The sequence below is a fragment of the Halictus rubicundus genome, chromosome 7 (genome assembly GCF_050948215.1).
Source record: "Halictus rubicundus isolate RS-2024b chromosome 7, iyHalRubi1_principal, whole genome shotgun sequence".
NCBI classification, from domain to species: domain Eukaryota; kingdom Metazoa; phylum Arthropoda; class Insecta; order Hymenoptera; family Halictidae; genus Halictus; species Halictus rubicundus.
The window spans coordinates 5,566,631-5,588,456 of record NC_135155.1 but is presented as its reverse complement, the minus strand read 5'-3'; the positions used below and the strand labels follow the sequence as shown (position 1 = coordinate 5,588,456).

Sequence of the window (21,826 nt, the reverse complement as noted above, 5' to 3'; positions counted from 1 at the left end):
GAACTGCGAAGGCAGAGTATGCCAATATCGCTATAAGAATATTGCAATCTTATTGACGTCATCAGCGAGCAGAAAAATAATACTGCGACTCCATTTTCAGATTTTTACAATGTTGCAAACATTAAATAATAACAAGAAAATCATCAATCATTTAGAAAGTATTGATGATGCAATAAAGTAATTTTCTGATGTTACGGTTTATCTGTTTTTGTAATTTGCATTGCTATTTGTTTAATAATTCAAAATAATCTCATAATTATTCCCAGCGTCGAAGTAAATATCATTTTAAATACTAAATAACCTGTTTAATTTTTTAATTGAATATTATTTATTCGGCAATATTTGGCCAAATGTATTACCGCTACGTAAAAACATTTCATTTCATGGTTAGGATCAATCAAATAAAGACATTTTATTTGTTGAAATTCCATATCATATTCAGAATATTACATAGCAGCCAAGATCTTAAAAATAGTAATTTTAATCATCAGACATAGATGTTGCTGCTACTAATCGCGAGTATTTGTTTCCGTTATCGTTCCAAGAGAATATATGAGAAGGGGAGAGGGTGCATGCGTTTCTTAACAACAATCAAGAAGACGGCGGACAACAACTGAGGAAGCAAGAAAAGAACGACAAGTCACGAAGATGCACGAGCGGGTGCCATGTGTGGGCGAAAATGCACGAGCGCGTGGGTTACAGAAACACGGGAGGCGTGCTTGGCTTCGTCGAGACGAGGAACAAGATCCGCGGAATCGTGTGTATAGGTTAGGTGGGTAACCCAGTTTTGCCGGTGCACCAGGCCAGACTGCAGCAACGCCGTTCAACGATCGATACCTATATGCACCCGGCACTGCCCACAGCCTAGATTCGCTTGTCTAGGATAGGTGCAAAAGAAGGGGTATGCATGACCTACATCTCAGGAGGAGGAAGTGCAACAAAATTATAATTCAGATAATCAAAAGTCGAAGTTTATTCAATTCTGCGCACAGGACAGGCGCTAATGATTGCTGTGACACTAGCACGGTGTTACAGTGATCTCCACTCGGTATTGAGTCGGCACGGCCGCCATTAATAAAATTTAATCCTGACGTAAAGTTTAGCGCGTTCAGTGTCACGCGAAGTTTAAGGTTCTCTATAGCGCGACAGAAATAGAAAAAATCTTCTAATTGCGCTGATTCCCAAGCAAAATGTTCTCAAATTAGAATTTTCCTAGAACTGATTATTTAAAAACAAATGGCTTATTTTATTTTTCCAAAATAACGCATACTAAACTCTCCATTTGAAATGAAATAATCTTTACACGAAATCTTTGGTACGCAAAACCCCCGATGACAATGTAAGCTAAACTCGGGCAAGAAAAGAACAACGTGTAACACAGTTTCAATTATGTCTTACTTCGATCACGATTCCTTCGGACATAGTTCGGGTAACGTTCAACGTTGAACAAAGAAAAGAACCGTTTGGTAAAACAATGAGTCCTGACCCAACCGCGCGAGGAGTCATTTTAAGGGTACGCTAAGGTTAAAAGGAAAGCGACTAACCGAGCGCACAACAATGAAACGTGAATGACCGTACCCTGTTATTAGTACCATAAACCATAATCGTGTTTCCCTAGGTTTGTCGCTACGAAATCAGAAAAATCTATTTTGTTGACATTTGCAAGGGTAAATCAGGCTATAGAATTTAAGAACTAAGCACGTTTACTTCGTTCTTGGTGAGTAATCTACAGGATGTTTCCTTTATTCCGGAAAACTGAAATATTTCGTGAAGGACTGTTCTAGTAAACAAGAATGTTCAAAGGTTTAGAGAGGTTCAGTTCTTCTCGAGATATTTCAATTTTTCGAGATAAAGGAAACACCTTGTATATAAGCAACGTGCCCGACACATATTTTCTAACAAGGAGGGTGAAGTGTGGGAAGGGTGGAGTCGAAGCTGCAGAAGACAGGAGGAGGCGGTTAGGGGAGAATGTGGGGGAGAGAGGGGGGTTGGCAACGTCTGGCTGGTTAAGCAGAAGAAAACCGAAGATTTCGGACTCGAGGGGTGAGCCGTGTGTTGAATACGCACTGAACGTCTGTAGACGGATAGGAAAGGGAAGAAGAGCAGTTAGACTTGTAACCTCGGGCAACCTTCGGTTGTCTGGGTTTAAACGTTTCAGCCCAGACAAGATGCAGTAGTTCAAAGTCCTCTGGCGAAAACATAGTCGCTGATTCATACTTGACAAAAGGTTCCAAGAAAACCGAACACGGTTCTAAACTTTTTCAAAGCAAATAATGATTCATTAATGATTACGACCTCGAAATCTAGCCTGACTCACTCAAATCTACCCGCTGATAACAGCAGTTCTCGTCTCACCGTAAAAATATTCCACTAGAAACCCGATTGCTACAAAATTTGACCTCTGTACTCTTTATTATTTTTTGTAATCATATCTCTTTGAAGTACTGTCCCCGGTGAACGTTGATATTCTTATTCCAACTACGTTTTTCAAAATACGAATTTATTGTAAACTATGTAAATGTAGACATTAATTCCCGAAATTATTTATTCGTACGTCATCGTGGATGGTTAGACACTATAATAAGTATTGAAGATATTTTAGGTAACTCTCTATATACATTTTTCTTTATTTTTGTCTCGAATCCCCCCATTTAAATACCGCACTGTGCGCCTGGTCAAAATAGATCCGACGAGTTGATCAATTTAAGTATCACATATTGATTTCAAGAAAGTTATTTCTTTTAAATTGTCTGTTATAAATATCAGAGTAAAACAGATGCGTCTACAAATGTAAACAATGAGTCTAGTTCTGTTAATACAATATTATTAGTGACACCCCTGTTGTTTACTAGTGTCCTTGCTACTTCGTGCTTTTATTTATGGACAAAAGTACGGGTGTGCTGTCGGGTACACAATGTGTATCGCACGTTTATCGACATTCTACATTTCCCAAAAGCGTGTGCGGCATAATGGTCACTAGGAGGATGTCGCAAATGCAAATGTCGAAAAGAAAGTCGACAGAAGATGGCACGCACACGTCGCGGACCATAGAAGTTCGTTTCCAGGGGTCTTTGAGCCATCAAGCCGTTGACCTTGGAAAGGTAGCACGGAGATCTCGTGGTGTAAGAGCAGTAGTACTCTCCTCTCTACGTGGGCGTTCGGTAGGAGGTTACAAGCCTGCGAGAGGAAAAAGGCCGGATGCGATGCAAGGGGAAAGGAGCAGCGTGGGGTAACGAATGTCTGGACGGAGACAGAGAGTCTCCGTGAAGGGAGGGTCGATATTTACCGGCCTTCCCCCTTCTCCCAGTCGGGCAACGACCTACCACCCCTACCTACCCTTCGAACTCGCTTTCCTTCCCTCACTGTTGCTGTCTTTCTTAGGTACAATCCTGCTCCTACTACCACCCTCCCCTTACACCACCCTTAACGTCGCTGCGTTATACGTTATTGCGTCCTAACCCTGAAACGGCCCAACTTGTGTCCCTCGAGACCGTCCAACTACCGAGAAAGACACCGTGGTCAAGAGCAGCGGGTTCCCGACCATAGAATACCGCTAAACACAATTCCGGAATTTATTTACTTTTAAATTACACACCCCCACATGTTACCACTTTCAGATGCTGCTCCACGGTAGTTGGATCTACCATAATTTACGAAACAGTTTTTGTTATACTTTATATAACGTATTCAACGTATCGAAGTGTAATGCTTTAACGAGGTACACTTGCTACGACACCTGCGATTATACTATTGTGTGTTTGCACGTTCTCAGGAACAATCTATATTCGGTACAAATATCTATGTATAGCATTCTACGTATTCTCTAAATAGAAAATGATTTATTTGCGTTTCAAAAATTATTGCATGCTTTTGGTGAAATTATTGCGGAACATGTCGCGAAACAGTACACCGCCATCTACACGCAGAAGATCGCATAGAAATCCGCCGACTCCGTCGGTAAAACGAATGTCCGGCGATTACGATTGTTCCAAATTTTAGATCGTAAATTTTAAACTCAACAATGATAAGTCTAATGTGACAAAAAGATTTTCCGATAACATGTTAACCAAATGGTTTCGATAAATTGTTGGATAACACTCGGTAAATAAACCGATTCGAGAGCAGGATCATTTGTAATAAAACGGAAAGCAAACCACTTATAAAAACAAAAATATTTCTATTAAAATATTGCAAGATAGTAGTGTCTTTTACGATTTACTATCACAATCAAACGAAATCTTTCTCACGACGCTTTTGCTTTGGAGATTTCCACGAAGAACATAATTTTCATGATACTTCATCGTGAGAAAAACATCTCCAAACAGTTTATGATTCCTTGGGAAAAACATGGTTAATGGCAAGACTGAATTTAAGTCTTACGTTGAAACATGCAAGTATACTCATTAATGTTTCTGTATCTCTGATTGAAGAATGTGCCGCGTAACGCCAGTATCGAAGAGAGTCTGTCCATGTCTTGTTCAGGTGATAAAACTGTATTGATACTCTCCGTCATGGCCGTAGCCACCTGGCTTATGAATAAAGAACGAGTACGTTTCCAGGTGACGAGCAACCCGAGTTCTTCAAGGAAGTAATTGGACAGTTGAAACCCATGCTCTGACTTCATTTACGTATCATCTGTTCTCCTCAATCTGACTTGAGGGTATACATTTTTTACTAAACAAACTCAGTAATACTATAATCATGGTTATATTAATACCATAACCACGAAAAACTAATACAAATTAGTCGACATTAACAATCTTTGTTTAAACAGACCTCTGTGTCAAAAATCATACTTTTATTAGCTTCAAAAATTAATTACAATCATACTACTGTATTTCCTAATTATTTCTATTTTTTCAGTTTATATGACTTTAGCAGGGATTATCGTGTCTGCCGTTAATATGGAAACTGTTATCACCGGTTCATTTTCTTGACAAATAATTGTTGCAGTTCCGGGGACTAAATCTATAGAAATAAATTAGAAAAATTTCAAGAATGCATGTTACTCGGATCATTAAGAAAAAGTTCCCAGAGAAGATTTCCAGAACAGAGAAATGATGAGTGTTGGTCATAACACGGCAGTAAAAGAGATTTTATTGCTGTGTCAGCAGAGTAGACAGGACGCTTAGTCGAGATTTCGAGGAAATGCTCTTTCAATAAATAAAACGACGTCGAAGTGAATACTCTTGGGAAGTGTAAACAATCTGCGACGGAGAATGACAAATTTATTATTGCTACGAATAAATCAAAGCGTAATGAAGTACAGAGACTACCACTAATATTCGTACGCTCTTAAAAATCGCATAACTTTGTTAATATTGGACTATACTACTTGAATTTTTTTGAGAAGTTCGAATAATTCGATCACTACATACCGTGAGAAATATGTTTGATTAAAATTGCAATTGGTCGAAATTACAGAGAAAGTACTAAAAGTTGTATTTTGCAACTTTTTTATGCGGGCTTATATTAACCCCTTAACTTGTACGCTCGAGTTAATTCGAGCGCGCTAAACAGGCCAAACTGTGCACACTCGAGATAATTCGAGCGGCGTTGTATTTTATGCTGCTATAATTTTTCACACTCGAATATAATCGAGAATTGAAAATAACAATGTGAAAGCAAAGAAAAAAATCGTTTTATTGATATTTATCATTTACATGGCTTTGTAAGCTATAACACTTATTATATAAGAATAAAATATAGCCTTTTTCCATGGAACAAAAGCGCAGTATATCAAAAATTTATTTTTTTTTTGGCCGGTATTTTAAAAAAAACTGTGCGTTAAGGGGTTAAAAATTTTTAAAGTACGTTTTGTACATCTGTATCAATTATACATATTCTGAATATTTCATCTAAATCGGTCAACATTGCACTGAGCTACAAACGTTTTACGACGAAAACTTAAGGGCGAAAGTCGCAGAATTTTCGCCTTCTCAGGGAATTTCGCCCTTATGTGATCATTTTGGAACATCTGCAGCTCATTGCAACGTTCACCGGTATTTACGAAATTCTCAGAACATGTATAATTCATACAGATCTACAAACCGTACTTTCTAAATTTTCAATGTAAGTCCACATAAAAAAGTTGCAAAATGCAACTTTTAGTATTTTCTCTACAATTTCGACCAATTGCAATTTTAATCAAACATTTTTCTCACATTATGTAGTGATCCAATTGTTCTAACTTTTCAAAAAAATCCAAGTAGTATAGTCTAATATTGACAAAGTTATGCGATTTTTACGAGCGTACGAATATTAGTGGGAGTCACTGTAAACCGTTTACAAGATTAGAAACGTTTCGAACCGGTTGAATGCGAAAGTTCTGCGGCAGTGGATCTCTTCTGACTAGATAACTACCCTTTTTTCTGGTTCGTGCTTCGCCACGCGTCTACCGTTTGATAACGATAGAAAACGGGATAACTCGAGGGAGAGCGAGATGGACCACCGGCTGCTGAGCCCGGTCGAAGAATTTCAAGAATTCCAGAACGGTGCCGTGCAACGGCACACGTATGTATCGTCAACATGAATGCAATGTGAACACGTTCCCTAATTTTTGTAAATTGCGCTACTATGAGAATTTTATCATCCGGACAAAAAAGTTAAAACAGTAAAAAAATTAATGAATCAGAGTATAGTTCAATTAAAAATAATCTCCGTGTTCATTTTTCAAATTTATATTAATAAAAAATGGTAATGGATGGTAACAAAAATTTTCTTTGAAGTGTGCTTTAAATAAATTATTGCTTGGCTTTACTGCTGGACGGAGTTAATAAAATTTGGTTTTTCCCGCGAACTGCTCAATCTATTGTAACGTTATCGCGTCACGATAAAATTAATGAAACGGTAACAGGATTAAAATCGACGTCTCCTGGTCATTAATATATAACGTATCCCGGCGAGGGAAAAATTCTTCAACCATGCGTAAAAGTACACTTTCTACCAGGAACTGTCCAAGGAGCTGGTTTGCCGGCCAATACGATACGCGCGTGTTAAATGTCAAAATGTTAATGCACCGTAAATTTATTATTACGCAATGGTACCACGAAATACAATTTCAATCACATTTTACGTTATATTATATGCTTGGCGAAATGACTGTTTCCATATTATTTAATCGCTAGCAAAAAATTTGCTTTTCAATAGTTTGACGAGTTATTTAATATAGATTTATAATCATTGCATAAAACAACAATGGAACATTTATTCCGACTTTCAGAATTTCCATCTTTTGGAATATTTTTAGAAATTTCTGAACCCTTTCTACCTTACGTGCCATTTTCTTGAAGAAAATTTCTCCTGATAACGGATCGCAGAGTCGCGTGTGAAACGCTTTATTTACACTTTCAATTTTACACAAATCAACAAGCTCGTTAAATTTCACATTGAGCACAAATGAAAATGATAGTATCTCTGTTCCTCACCGTAATCATTTCGATGGTAGTTAAAATTATGTAATCATAAGACAAGCAAAATTTTCGTAAGTACCTTATTTTTGTTTACATAGTCGTCGGCCTCTACACGAAGAATACAGAGTGTGTACAAAATATAAATGGATGTCCTTAACGAACGAGAAGAAAGATTGTTTACATTCTGGCGACCGTATGGTACGCGAACATTCGTACAGAAACACACTTGTTGTTTAGAAAGTAATGAAGTCACTAACAAAGGGAAATATTTTACCTATGTCAGAAAATTGAAACGATGGTAAACTTAATGTTATGTTTACTTTAAATTTGTTACGTTCATGCTTAATATAAATGTATAAACATTGACGGTTTCACACAACACCCGATATACACAGGCTCACGAAAGTATTCGAACGCACTTTTAACAGTATAACTTTTTTTTTATTGGACCAAACGCCCTGACCTTTTCTGAGCAATTAGAACAATCGGTTTTCTAAATAATGTACAAAAAAGATTTTGAAAAAATTGTAATCGGTAAGAATTACACGTCAAAATAAAAATGGCACTTTTTATAACTTTCTTATTTGACCCTGCAATGAAAATTTAAAATATACATTTTGTAGATCTATGTTAATTATAAACATATTGAAAATTTCATCGAAATCGGTTGACGTAGACAATAACGGCACGCATTAAAAGATGATAGAATCTGTCGAATTTAAGCAGAAACCACTTTCAACTATTTGTAGCTCATGTGCATATTAACACTAAGTTTACGGAGCATTAAAAGTGAGTATTTTACATTACTTTATAAAAATAAGAAGAATGTGTCTATCCAAGTTTTCAGCCATTTTTTAAATAATATATTTAGGCTCAACTAACACAGTTGTAAATAGTGCCATTTTTATTTTCTCCTGTAATTCTTACCATTGCAACGTTTTTAAAATCTGTTTTGCACATCATACGGTAAACCAATTCTTCTAATTGCTGAAAAAAAAGGTCAGGTCGTTTGGGGCAATTTAAATGTACCGTTTTCAAGGGCGTTCGAAACTTTCGTGAGCCAGCGTATACCGAGGCGTATAATCCGGGGCAAAAGAATACTACCCGAAACTGTAGAGCAATTTCCTTTGCGAGGGTGTTGTATTTACTAAATTGAAGCGAGAAGGTGCAATTATGTCGAAGGGACGAGTGGACAATAGTTTGATAAGTCGAGCACAACGTGACCGTAAAAGTACGGTCGTTCAAGGAATGGCAAGATGGGCAAGAGTCGGGCGAGCGAAGTACGGTTAGTTTCTCCCCGGATGTCTGATGGCCTCTTTCTTGTGTACAAGCGGCCTTGTCAGGAATGCACATTTTCCGCCGGTTCTCTCCGTTTACTTCAGCTTCGATTCGAATCGATGCACAGACGTCTGCCACCTTTCACCCATCCTCTCCTAATCACGTGACCGAACTTGTTACGAGTTTAACATCGTCATCGTCAATGTTGCCGTCGCTCGAATTTGTTTGGGCCACGATCGCTTTCGATCCGTCATTTTGTCCCCAGTTTGCCTTTCAGTCAATTTAACAAGATCTTGGAAAATTCCGATACCGACATCCACATCGTTTCTAAATGGCATAGAAAATTTTAGTTCGTCAGATGATAAAATCTGACTAGCCCCCACCACTGTAAAATTATAAATTAAGTATGCGATCGAACGAATTTCCTTGCTGAATTTTTCCAAATACATTTCGAATTATAAGTGAATATGTAAGAATGAAATACTGGTGATTTTTCACTCGTTTGTTCAAACTTTAAAGAAACCTCAGGCACAGCTAACGTTCTCAACGTGAAAGTTTGCGCAAACAGAATTCACACTGTTATTCGTGAATCCATAAAACAATGAATTATAAGGAAATATGTGTGCAGAATACTGGTTTGGAACCATCGAGATTAAGTCTTGACAGCCATTGCGCCCACGTTGGGCAACCATTTATCTGGACTGTTACTCGCGAAACAGAAAGAGAAAGGAAATCTGCGGTGGTGTTTCGTCGCAACCAAATAACTGGGTAGCGTATCGAAGAACACTATGAAAGTACAGGGTGTTTCAATTGCGTCGTTATCATAGGACAATTTTTAAGAAAGAAATTATAGAAAAATGTCGTGAAAACGCATACAGGAAAAAAATAAATAATGTCAGCAACACACGGTCATTCGAGTTGTTAATGCGAGGATGACTTTCTCAAAATACGAATACATACACGGTGCTGATACTAATATTGTTTACTTTATCCCAAGTCGAGAAAATCATCCGCAACTGCAACCTCCTAAATGAGTATTCCAATACTCCTCAAAAAGATAATAACGTTCTTGGAATTTGCGATAAACGGATTTGTGTTCGAGCTTAAGATAAATAAAATAATTCCCTAATCATGAAACAGTGAAATCGATCTTCTATACAATATAAAATTGATAGATGATATCGTAGTGATGAGTTTAGTTGAAATTTCTATCTTATTTGTGTAATTGTAATATCCACATTAACGCAGCGGTCGCGGAAGATGATCCAGTGACCTGAAATCCGTATATCCTATCCGAAGCTGGGATTCCAGGTTGAATTGCGGAATCGGAGAATCTACGTTGGAAAATTCATAACCCGATAAACAACTTCGTCTGCTGCTTATCAGGATTCAAATTCAATAGATTGTCTATCGCCGCATTAAAAACAATTCCCTCAGAGTAGTTCGTGATCATCGACGCGCGCGTAAATTTTCCGTGCCCTTTCTGGTTGTATTTAACCAAAACAGCTTGCGTGGTTCGATCCGGTAGAAACGGGTGAGGTGAAAAATGGACGATGTTATTGTGACATACGTCAGAGAAACAGTGTATTTGCATATAGAACACATTTCTGGAAAATATCGTACCGCCGAGCACTTTCATACATCTCTCCTCGCTCTCCTTCAAATAAAAATATTTCCTCGCACGACTATTTCTTTTTAATACAAGAAGAACAAAACGAACGGTAATAACGACCGCCACTGTTCCCACAGATTAACCGTATTATACCAGTCGTCGCACATTGCAAAAATATTCGCTGACAGTACCAGTAACATAAATATAAATCTCTCAATCGTTGAATGAAAGATAATAATTCCTCGACGTCCATATGTTATACAAAGATTTTTGAGGAAAATATTGATCGATATAAACATCGAACACACCTGACCAGATACCAGGTAGAAGCTCGTCGCTGGCTAAACAGTTTTTTGAAAACAACAACACGCCCACAGAGCAGAGATCGTACGTACGAATTTTAGTTTACCTTCACTTGACCAGTTTTCGAACTCGTTATTAGTGCTGTTTATGCGTCAAGATAAGCGATATATCAACATAATCGTAGCCAGTAAATTTTTGTACAATGTGCGGCGGTGACTAATGTAATGTAATTGAAGTGTGTAGACAGTGACCGCGAGATGGGTTGGGCTAACGGAATACTTTGATGTGCTAAACATTAAAACTGTGTACTTGTGGGCAACTTGATGAGTGGATATGATTTTTTATCTTCCACATGTATGGGAACATGTTTTGAAATTTTATTTTTAGTGGGAGTAGCCTTCGTAGATCCAAAATACATAAAAATTGTACTAAATACGGATTTATAAAAAATTTGTATAAGCCATAAATGCTCCGCAGTCTAGTTAGTACAGTCCAAATAGGAACAGGTATTTCAGAATGTTAAATTTATAAATTCAATTGAATCATGTCGGATTAAGGCTTATGTTCATGAAATGGCCTGTACAAGTGCAAACTTTCCGCGGAATCGGGTTTCACAATCCCGAACGCGCGATTCACCGTTGCCACTTTTCAACGGGACTAATAGATATAGTAACCACGAAAATGGAGATGTAGTTTTGGATATTGTACACGGCCGTACGGGAACTAATTAACGATGCATCTCTAAGCGCCGAGACAGTGCAGCTTTATTGGTTGTCCTGTGCATTATGCAATTCCAACTACGATGGCCTTTACGATTAACAGACATTACTCAACAAGACGGGACAGAAGACCTTGACAAACTCGCTGGATTCTTAACCTAACGGCCAACTATTTCATTTGTTGCTGGCAAAATTCTGACTAGATGCGAATTTACAAATTACACTCGCCAGATCGACAAATCGGTAGGTCATACAGATATATAATTAACGGTGAAAATCTGATGTTTACCATCAGTGGGCATTCTTCAAGCATAATTCTGAAGGATACCGATTAGGCTACGTGACCCTAACGTGGTCATTTGTCCGGTACCGATTGCGGGATTCCAGATGGACATTGTAACCTACCACGAGTAGGTCAATGTATTACTTTCTTATACTTGCAGCTACGGAAGTCGATGAATATTTGTAGAACTCATAAAAAAATAATTAAAGAATCTCAAGTAGAAATTCAATTGGCTTCGTGAATTGCCTAAGTATGCGTACATTAACATATTTACAGAAAAACTTCCTTCGTGAATACTTTCAATAAAACAGGATTAAGTTTGCATGCTGTAATCTCTGAAAATAAATCATTAATGAGAGCCGAGAAGCGTAATATTATTGGAATTATTCTACGGAAAAATTACAAAATAACAATAGAAAAAGTGAGTACGCCAGAAAGGCTAATACACATATTTCCCCTTCACTGTTGCGACTTAATCCTTGCTAAACATTAGCAACACTGTACACGTGTTCACCCTCATTGTTGCTATTACCCGTTCGAAATGTATCGCACAGTGACGAATGTGCGATGCCACACGTGATACGAGACACGCGAGAAGCTAATAATCACCTGACAAATAATTCCAGACCTACGCGACATCTCCCGAAATCCGTCGCAAGCAACACCGCGCGCGGCGTGTGTAGCAAGATTCAAATTTCCCGCGAGAATCGCAAACCCGTGTTCTCGGCGTCCGATAGGCTTTAAAATACGATCTAGACGAAAAGAAAATCGACGATGGCAAATGTCATTGAGAGTGCACAGGAAGCTGAATAAAAGGCGTGTTAGTTGGTGCGCGAAAACATCGAGTATCACGGCACGCGAAACGCACGAGCGATCCAAAAACATTCGATCGTTCGAAGGGAACAACTGCCGCGAACATAACGTGACATTCAACTTACCGACCACTGTGGACATATTTTCGCCTTGTGTGCCGTTCTACGTCTGGTCCAAGCTTTCCAATGAGTGTTACGTTAGCGATGGTACGAAACCGTGACGATCGAACGCATGTTTAGCGGCGTGATTGTCCGGCTCGTGATTCTGTCCACTCTCGTTCTCAACATACGAGGCAACACGCACGCAGGCACGCCACGGTCTCTCTCTCTCTCACACTCTCTTTCTCTCGCTCGCTCTCTCGGTAATGTGTCGGCTCGGGAGAGAATTTCAAAGGCGCGTGTGGCGCGAATACTTAGGAGACACGGTGACGGTTACCCGAACGAACGGAACGGAACACTCGACGATCCTCGTAAACGAAAAGACCGCTCGTCGAAATTATATAACCTTTCCGCAGAAGCAAAGACGATATGATACTGGCAAGACGATGTTTTCGTGCGAGTTAATAACCTGGAGGCCCGGGCGATACTACTGCTGCTACTGTTACTACTCTATCGTTAACCGACTCGTGTGGCAAATCACGATTCTTTTGAAAGACCGTTACGGATGTCAAGTATCGGCCACCATTTTTCCGCACTCTATTTTTGCGGTCGGCATACACATATCGCGCGACTTGTTACACGAGACACATTCTACTTCTTTACGTGCACACACTTAACACGCGTTCGGAGAACCATATGCTCCTCGGTAAAGATAATCTCATTACGCGATACACAGGTAACACAGTTCTTTTTTTTTCCCCTTCACGTGGATATTAACGCGCGGGATGTATAAAAATTGTTTCTCTTTCTTTTTTTTTTTTATCTAAATACGTAGAAATTGTGGCAACGTTTTTGAAAGTGAAAAGCAAAGAGAAGGATCGTTTCTTCTCTGTTCTCTCTCTTTCCCCTCTCCTTCTATCTCTCTTTCTTTCTCTGGCCGTGATATTTCGAAGCTCAGAATTACGAGACAGCCTTGAAAATATACACCAGCCCGTGTAAATGACGATGACAAATACTCGAATGATACTAATCGCGATACGATGATGTTATCATGAATTTTTCCATCCTTGTAATAAAATAATAATCGATTACTTTCACTGTAAATACTAAAGAAAAAAAAAGAGAACGAGAAACGTGTGTACCGTGTGGCTTGATTGCCACATGTACACGGACTACGCGCGACATACAGCCGAACACGCTGCTCGGTTGTTTTCGTAAACGTTCGGCAAGTTAGCTATGTCGCCTCGTTTCATCCTATCCTCCTTCTCTTTTCCTTTCTCGGTTTCTTTCCCTGTTTTCGTCTGAAACATACTTCTTCGTGTCCATCCTTTTACACGACCCATATATAATTGCTTGAATTATCTTTAAAACCATATAAATATATATATATATACACGTATATAATTTATACGTTCGATACGATTAACTATAGTAATTATGTCTACTAATATTTCTGGTCATGCTGAACACTTTGGGCGCGGAGGTCCCATATGGAACGATATCGATTGGTCGGTAGATTGAAATTAGAAACAAAAATGTTAAACGTGATCGCATCAAAGTCGTTGCACGATGATTCCGAACTTTGACACCGAAGTCATCGGAACAAGCGCCGCGACATCAATCGGTGCCAATTCTTCAAGTTTCATTTACGACTTTCCTTATCTCGAAGCCCAGAATTTCGGCTGTTAACGTCTTCCTCAAGGTGTTAAATTTGTCCACCGAACGCTCCTTTATTTAGTACGAAGAAACTGTTTCATAAGATTCAACAGATTGCTACTACCCCCCGCCCCCTTTCTCCCACCAAACCCGAACCACGATTGTTTGCCTATATTTATATGTCGTTCCACCGCACGTATTTTATCGTCGTCAATTTCACGCGATGGAAATTACAATAATTTTGTTTCGAGTTTATACTTTACAGAAATTGTTCGACAAAAAAGAGGAGAGGGGAAGAGAGAGAGAGAGAGAGAGAGAGAGAGAGAGAGAGAAAGCGAGAAGAGAATCTACTTAAAAAGCACGGATCTCGAGGAAAGCATAACTAGCACACGAGAAGTCGGCCGATTACATTGACGTGATTTAATAACAATGTCAAGTGTCTTCAATGAGGTCGTCCTAAGATCGACTTACACTTTAATTTACTAGCGTCCGAGTAAAATACATACAAAGGAAAAGTGACTTACTCCTGACATAATCCCCTGTTATGTCCTTCTCGTATTTTACATATTTTATTAACGCTTCGACTAATACAATACAAAGCGAATCAAAGAAAGAGCACAGAGTTTATTCAACAATAACATTTGATTATGTCATGAATCATCATATTAGGAAACATTAAGGAATTTAGTGATCAGCTAATCATAGGAAACATAGAAAAAAAAAATATGAAAACTACATAGATCGAATATATTGGACAGCAGTGGAACTGGCATAATTACAATGTTTCTTCCATGGCTTCTATAATTCCATTAAGTTCGTTTTCAGGTATACGTTTAGCGGTCGATTGTATTGACATGTATTAATATGAAACGATTTAAATTTGGAGGAAAATGTATAAATAAGAGAAACAAAAAAAAATTATAAACGAACACTTTGACGTTGCAAATTCAGAAATTGGAAAAATAAGTTGTATAAAGAATGCAAAAAGAAGATGACGCAGCGCTAACGGAATGTATAAAAACGGTATTTGTAAGAAACGATTTGGCATTTTTGCAAGAACTTTAAAATAAATTTGCATAATGACACGTTCATAAATAATAATCCCCTCGCTAAATCAGTACATTTAGGAAAGATTTCAATAACATAAAAAACATTGAAATTAAAGTATATGGGCAATAAATGAGAGGCAGTACGTTGTGAAAGGTAAATGCGTAGTTATAGACATTTTTACAGAATCTTCCTAATAGGCAGCCACATGGACCGCATGGTTGCCCTAACCTCAAAACATAACCTCGCGCCTGGCCCAAGCGTCTGGCGTGCAATTAATTCTCACTTGATTCAATAAATGCATAGAGAAAGAACATTGAGTACTTACGCTTGATAGGAAAAATGTCGGAAACCAAATAAAAACTGAAATTAAATAGTAATGTATACTTACCAGCATTCGGCACAAATCGTGGTGTGTTGCCCGTGACCACGGTGCTGTAAGGTTGCGGCGAATGAACACTTGGTTGATTGACGTTCACAAGAAGTTGTGGTTGATGTTGTGGTGGATTGTGGTGGGGTTGTTGCTGTTGTGAATGATGTTGATGATGATGGGACAGGTGGTGATGCTTCCCTTTCGTCGGCATGCTCATCACAGGCGTAGGCCTCCCTTCTGTAAACTCTCCACTACCTTCAAAGCTTGTTGCCGTATGTGGCTCTCTGAGGTCCTCATAGGTACGCTATTTTCTCACGCACGTAGTTAAGCGTAATTTCTTTACTCGCAAAACAATTTGTGCAAGGCTAATTTTGTCGTGAGAAATCGGACGTACAGAAAATGATGGTTAGCGTTCGGTTACCCGTACGAAACTGATGGCACGTTTACACGCGCGCGCACTTTAGTCACGGCCAATTCATGCACAACACTTCATATCCTGTTCTTCCGCAGGTTGGTTTTTCTTAAAATAACACTGTTTCCCCTTCGTATTCGTTGTAAAAATTGTACGACTGCTTCTCACGCGGTCTTTGTACGTTGATTCATTCGACTGAAAGTGTTTACGTTCTTATCACTTTCTTTTACTAAAGATTCGCGCGCGGTTGCAGTATTCAACTGCGCACGGTCATGTACTTTTCCACGATACTAATAAATTATTGTCAGCAGCCGTACCTACGCCGTTCTACCCGCCTAAAATGTCGCGTAAATTGTCTGACAAACAGTGGCTGACTTGTTTTCTTGTAAGAAAAAAGAAGCGACGCGCACCATACATTGAGCACAACCACAGCACGCCTTTCTTCCCATTTCCTCGTATCTGTATCTAACGTTTCTTAATGGTGATACAAAAGTATTAATTTCTCGCACACCGCCACTAAGCCATTCAACACGGATTATAAAATCAATGATAAACAGTATTTAGAAAATTAATTAATTATAAATCATGATGGTTAGATGTATATTAATTAATTCTTCCGGAAGGTACTATTTTTTTGAACGACAAAAACGGCTTTGTGGTAACGTAGCGAAACAAAATTGTACCAGCGACCAATCATCTACTTGGCACGAACCATGTAACGAACATAGAATAGATCATGTAAATGGTTCATTGGTTGTTAATGTTATTACTATCTTTTTCACTTTATTAGTATATTTTTATGATCAATAATAATATATGAATAGTAATGATCAAAACTATTTTAATTAATTTTATACATTATGTTGGATTCTGTATGTTTTTTAAATTTCTATTTTCCATTCTGAAACAGTAAAATTAAAAGTCTTCGCAGAATATTTTGTTATTTATATTTAGTTAATCTCGACATTCCAGCCAGGAGATGAGATTTGGCTTATAAATTGATCTAAATCGCTCATACAATCATATCTTGCACCAGTGAGGATATGAGAGTGCTCACGTCCGGGATTTCAGTGTTCTCGGTACAGTGCTGCTCCCTAGTTTAACTTTTAGCCTGGATCAGACCCTACGTCATCTTTAGCTTGGATCAGAACCTACATCATCTTTAGCTTGCATCAGAACCTGCATTAAGAACAGTTTGTTCAGCAACCGCCACGCTCCAAACGGCCGCTAGGAGAAGCTTTCTAGCGATCTTCGCTCTACAAACGGCCGCTAGGAGAAGCCCGAGGGACAGTGTACGTCTGTGTGCGTGTGTATGGTGTGCCGCACACAACGCTAGATTCACAAAAACGTACATACACCCGGTTGCAAGGGTTCGGGAGGCGGCAAATCATTGCTCGATAATGCAAAGATGGGGCTTTTCAATGGTGAAAAGAGCTAGATAAAAGATAAATCTAGAGCGCTTGCACTCCTACTTTTGCGTTTTCGAGGAATATTTTGCAGTATTCGGTCGCATGATGCCCGTCAGAGAGGCAATCTAAGCACGCGTGGCCGACAACGTAAACAGCGGCGCTGCCATAGCTTCGTTCAAACAGCCGTGCCTCGGCACATTCCCACCGCTAGGTCGGCGTGTACGTGCTGGTACGTGTACTTACGAGAATCGCATGGGTCTGGAAATCCGCATGTCATTTCGCGATAATGCAAAATGGCAGAGTTGGGCAAAATATTTATCTAAAAAATTTCGAATAACTAATAAAAGATAAAAAAATTTTTATTGTATTTTTTTATTTATTTATTTATTTTTATTAAATTAATCATCGTACGGAAGTGCACTGATTGTTTTATTGCTGGATAGTTCGACCGCAATGATTTCGGGACTCTAATCTCCTAGGTAAGGTTCGTTTGAAGAATGGACATTGTCTTGCACTAAAAAGATTATATCGAAATTGTACACTACTTTCAATTGAAAAAAACCTAATGAGCCGTGTCAAAAAATGCCAGGAAAAAGAATTCTGAAAATTCCGTTGCAGAACGGAACAAGCATATACATTTAATGGAAATTGAATACGGAAAAGTAGGATTGGAATAAACGGACGACAGAAATTAAAATTAATTTAACGTTATAAAATACATTATTTATATTTGAACCTTCTGCTATCAAATACAATTTTCACAAGGACGGAAAAATATTCAAAAGACTGTCAAAAAAATTTCAATGACAGTTGTTATGCGAGGTTCCATATTCGCTACAACTTGCGGCGTGTCTGTTATTATATGTTAACATTACATATACAATTATTAGTTCTTTTTCCCAAATATTTTCATAAGTTGATAAAATTTTCAAAAGCTGTATAAAATTCTGTTTATTGCTGATCTGACTTATCGTTATATAAGTCGATGGTTCTTAGTATTGACATATCGATATGCTCACATTTTTTTCCACTTCTATGTATGTACAACGCAATACAACGTTCAACGTTACGAGTGATGAAATATTAGACGGTTTTCCTCGTGCATACATGACGATTTTGGCATCAGTAAAGTAATAAGATTGGTTAAAATGGGACCACCCACCTGTTCTCCTTACCTTGCTCACCCCGCATAATTTCGCAAAATTTATGATTTGATTTTGATAAATGATTGTTAACATATATACATACACATAATGTAACACATAATATACAATATATTGTCGTGGACTCTTCCGACACTTTTCCGCCAACAACACTTTCCCATTACTTTCTCCATGTCATAGATACGGCACTGGTTTGGTCGCGCATGCGCGAGAAAAACCGTCCAATATCTCATCACTGCTCATCACTGCTCATCACTGCGTACTCGTACTGCGCATACAACCATTATTATCGATACGTGTCGTCGGTACCGGTTGGTATACACGCACCGCTCACCGGTACACCTGCAGTATTGCAATTATTGCATCAGAAAAGACAAGCTTGAAATTACGAAGAACGTGTAGATTAAGCTATCTCCAAGAATAGGAGTAGGAAACAAAAAGAAAAGGTTGATTATCAGAAGTTTTGTTCTAAAACGAAAAATGTCCCAGACGGAAAGCATAGATTCGTCGCCGGGTAAGTTCTCGTAACAGAAATGATTTGAACATGTTATAAATTATAGCTACATAATTTATAATACATGTAATACAATTATAATTACATGTTATAATACAGTGGAACCTCGATTAACCAGGGTCCGATTATCCGTGGTGGTATCCGTGGTTAACCTAACTTCTGTTTTAGATGCTATTTACACGTCTCAAAAGAATGGAAGCGATGAAACGGGTGACGGTTCTAAATGTAACCCTTTCAAAACAGTGTTAAAAGCAATGCATCACGCAGGAAAAGAACCATTCCCGCCAATTTATCATGATTCCCAAGATAATACGAAAAAATATGATCTGGTTTCGAAGTCTCAATTGAAAAAAGCTCAAAAAATATGGGTAAGAGAACAATATAAAAATGAAGAAATGCAAAAGAAGGTGTTGGAGGACGAGGAGAAAAGGTTGAAGAACTTGGAGGAGGCTAAAGCAATTGTAATCAAGGAAGACGATACTTTAGAACCTGCTCAAATTATAAAGATTAAAGATGGCATGGAGTATAGGGGTCGACGTGTAAAACTCTTCGGATGGGTGCACAGACTTAGACGTCAAGGTACAAGATGCTCCCTTATAAATTCTTGTTCTTTTTTAAAATTAGTAATCGCAATATCCTATTGTTACAGGTAAGGCATTGATGTTCATTACATTGAGGGATGGAACTGGATTTCTGCAGTGCGTACTTAATGACATTTTATGTCAAACGTACGAGGCATTGACATTATCTACGGAAGCTTCTATCCAAGTGTATGGAACTTTGAAAATTGTACCGGAAGGCAAAAATGTACCACAAATAGTGTAGCATCTAAAGCATCTGGGTATACATTGTGCAAAATTTTTTAGATCTGGATTTTTAGGCTCCAAACGGACACGAATTACACGTGGACTACTGGAAATTAATAGGTTCGTCTCCTGCAGGCGGCGCGGATTCCATTTTAAACGAGGAAGCTCACCCGGACGTGCAACTGGATAACCGCCATATCATGATACGCGGTGAAAATGTACGAGAATCCGTATATTTGGTAGTTTTCGAAGAATCGTTTATTCCAACATTATCGTTAATTAACTTGTTTCAGACGTCTCGTATATTGATCATGAGGTCCGTCTTGATGCAGGCATTCAGAGACCATTATAAAGACAGAGGATACTGTGAAGTGACACCGCCAACATTGGTACAGACGCAAGTGGAAGGTGGATCTACATTGTTTAAACTAAATTATTTTGGGTAATCATGGGAACATTTTATAATATTGTTTCTGTTGTTTCCAATACTTGCTCGTTTTCAGAAAGTATCGAACATAAACTTAACTCGTTCGTTGTTGCTTGCGATAATTTTTAATGATTAATATATTTATTACTAGGGAAGAAGCATTTCTAACTCAAAGTTCTCAATTGTATCTCGAGACTTGTATTCCCGCGATGGGTGATGTCTATTGTGTTGCCCAGTCTTACAGGGCAGAACAATCTAGGACCAGAAGGCATCTGGCAGAGTAAATACATAGGACTATGACTATAATATGAACTAGACCAAATTTCCATAAACGGAGTTTTCCCTAACTCAGAGTGCGTACATTGTAGATATACGCACGTGGAGGCAGAATGTCCGTTTATCACGTTTGATGAATTGCTTGATCGATTGGAAGATCTAGTATGCGACGTTGTTGATCGTGTTCTAAAATCGCCTCTTGGTCACGTCGTGAAGGAACTAAATCCAGACTTTCAAGTCCCAAAGAAACCTTTCAAAAGGATGAATTACACCGATGCGATCGAATATCTTCGAGAGAACGGTATAACCAAGGAAGACGGAACATTTTATGAATTTGGAGAGGTACGATCAATTGGTGTCCCGTCTTTGGAAAAATACATTTCCGTTGCTGTTCAATTCCATAGCTTCTTCAGGCATATTCAGATTTAAGAAACAATAAGAACATCTTGACCTGTTAACGGGTTTTATTTTATTTCATTTTATTTGCGTGCATGCTTATACGAAACCGAACAAGTTTTACTGAACATTTGACTTTCTTTTTGTCTGTAGGATATACCCGAAATGCCAGAAAGAAAAATGACCGACATGATAAACGAGCCAATAATGCTCTGCAGATTTCCTGCAGAAATAAAGTCATTTTACATGCAACGTTGCACAGAAGACAAACGCCTTACAGAATCGGTAGACGTGCTCTTACCGAACGTTGGCGAAATTGTCGGCGGTTCGATGCGTGTTTGGAATCATGATGAATTACTGGAAGGCTATACCCGCGAAAACATTGATCCGACACCATATTATTGGTACACGGATCAGGTGAGTCGATGATCCGACACCGTTTATAGGTTTTCATATTTGAAAACAGTTTTTGGAAATGTTGTCAATTTCAGCGAAAGTATGGAACCTGTCCTCACGGCGGATACGGATTAGGACTCGAAAGATTTCTTTGTTGGCTCCTAAATCGGTACCATATACGGGAGGTGTGCCTTTATCCACGCTTTTTGGAGCGCTGCCGACCTTAAATAGTATACGAACCTATGTACGTATATTATTCCACGCGCATTTAGCGTATTACTGGCGAGTATACTATATATACCCTACTATTCAGATTCCATTATAAAATATATTGATACAATCGATACGTCTGTCTTTCTGATTTCCCTCTCTCTCTCTCTTCCCTTTTATCTCCTTTTTTTAATTTTTAAATATAAGTTTTAATCAACGTAAA

General features: G+C 38.5%; 2 protein-coding genes across 3 annotated transcripts in view; one reads left to right on the top strand and one right to left on the bottom strand.

The window, feature by feature from the left end:
* Window positions 1-15,939, bottom strand: part of Eif4g (eukaryotic translation initiation factor 4 gamma) — a 48,966-nt gene extending 33,027 nt beyond the window's left edge. Inside the window, exon 1 of one of the 2 annotated variants that reach the window (XM_076790594.1) lies at window positions 15,613-15,939. In XM_076790594.1, the coding sequence (XP_076646709.1) occupies window positions 15,613-15,811 (199 nt within the window). In that variant the 5' untranslated portion in view covers window positions 15,812-15,939. Of the gene's footprint in view, window positions 1-12,545; window positions 12,929-15,612 lie in introns of those variants that run through there. The other variant, XM_076790595.1, reaches the window with a different exon arrangement.
* Window positions 15,940-18,869: 2,930 nt separating this feature from the next.
* On the top strand, window positions 18,870-21,737 carry Asnrs (asparagine--tRNA ligase). Its single transcript, XM_076790624.1, has 9 exons — window positions 18,870-19,092; window positions 19,261-19,671; window positions 19,742-19,899; window positions 19,973-20,116; window positions 20,192-20,340; window positions 20,477-20,605; window positions 20,694-20,943; window positions 21,151-21,414; window positions 21,489-21,737. The coding sequence occupies exons 1-9, from the start codon at window positions 19,059-19,061 to the stop codon at window positions 21,618-21,620; spliced, it is 1,671 nt and encodes a 556-aa protein (XP_076646739.1). The 5' UTR covers window positions 18,870-19,058; the 3' UTR covers window positions 21,621-21,737.
* Window positions 21,738-21,826: the final 89 nt, after the last annotated feature.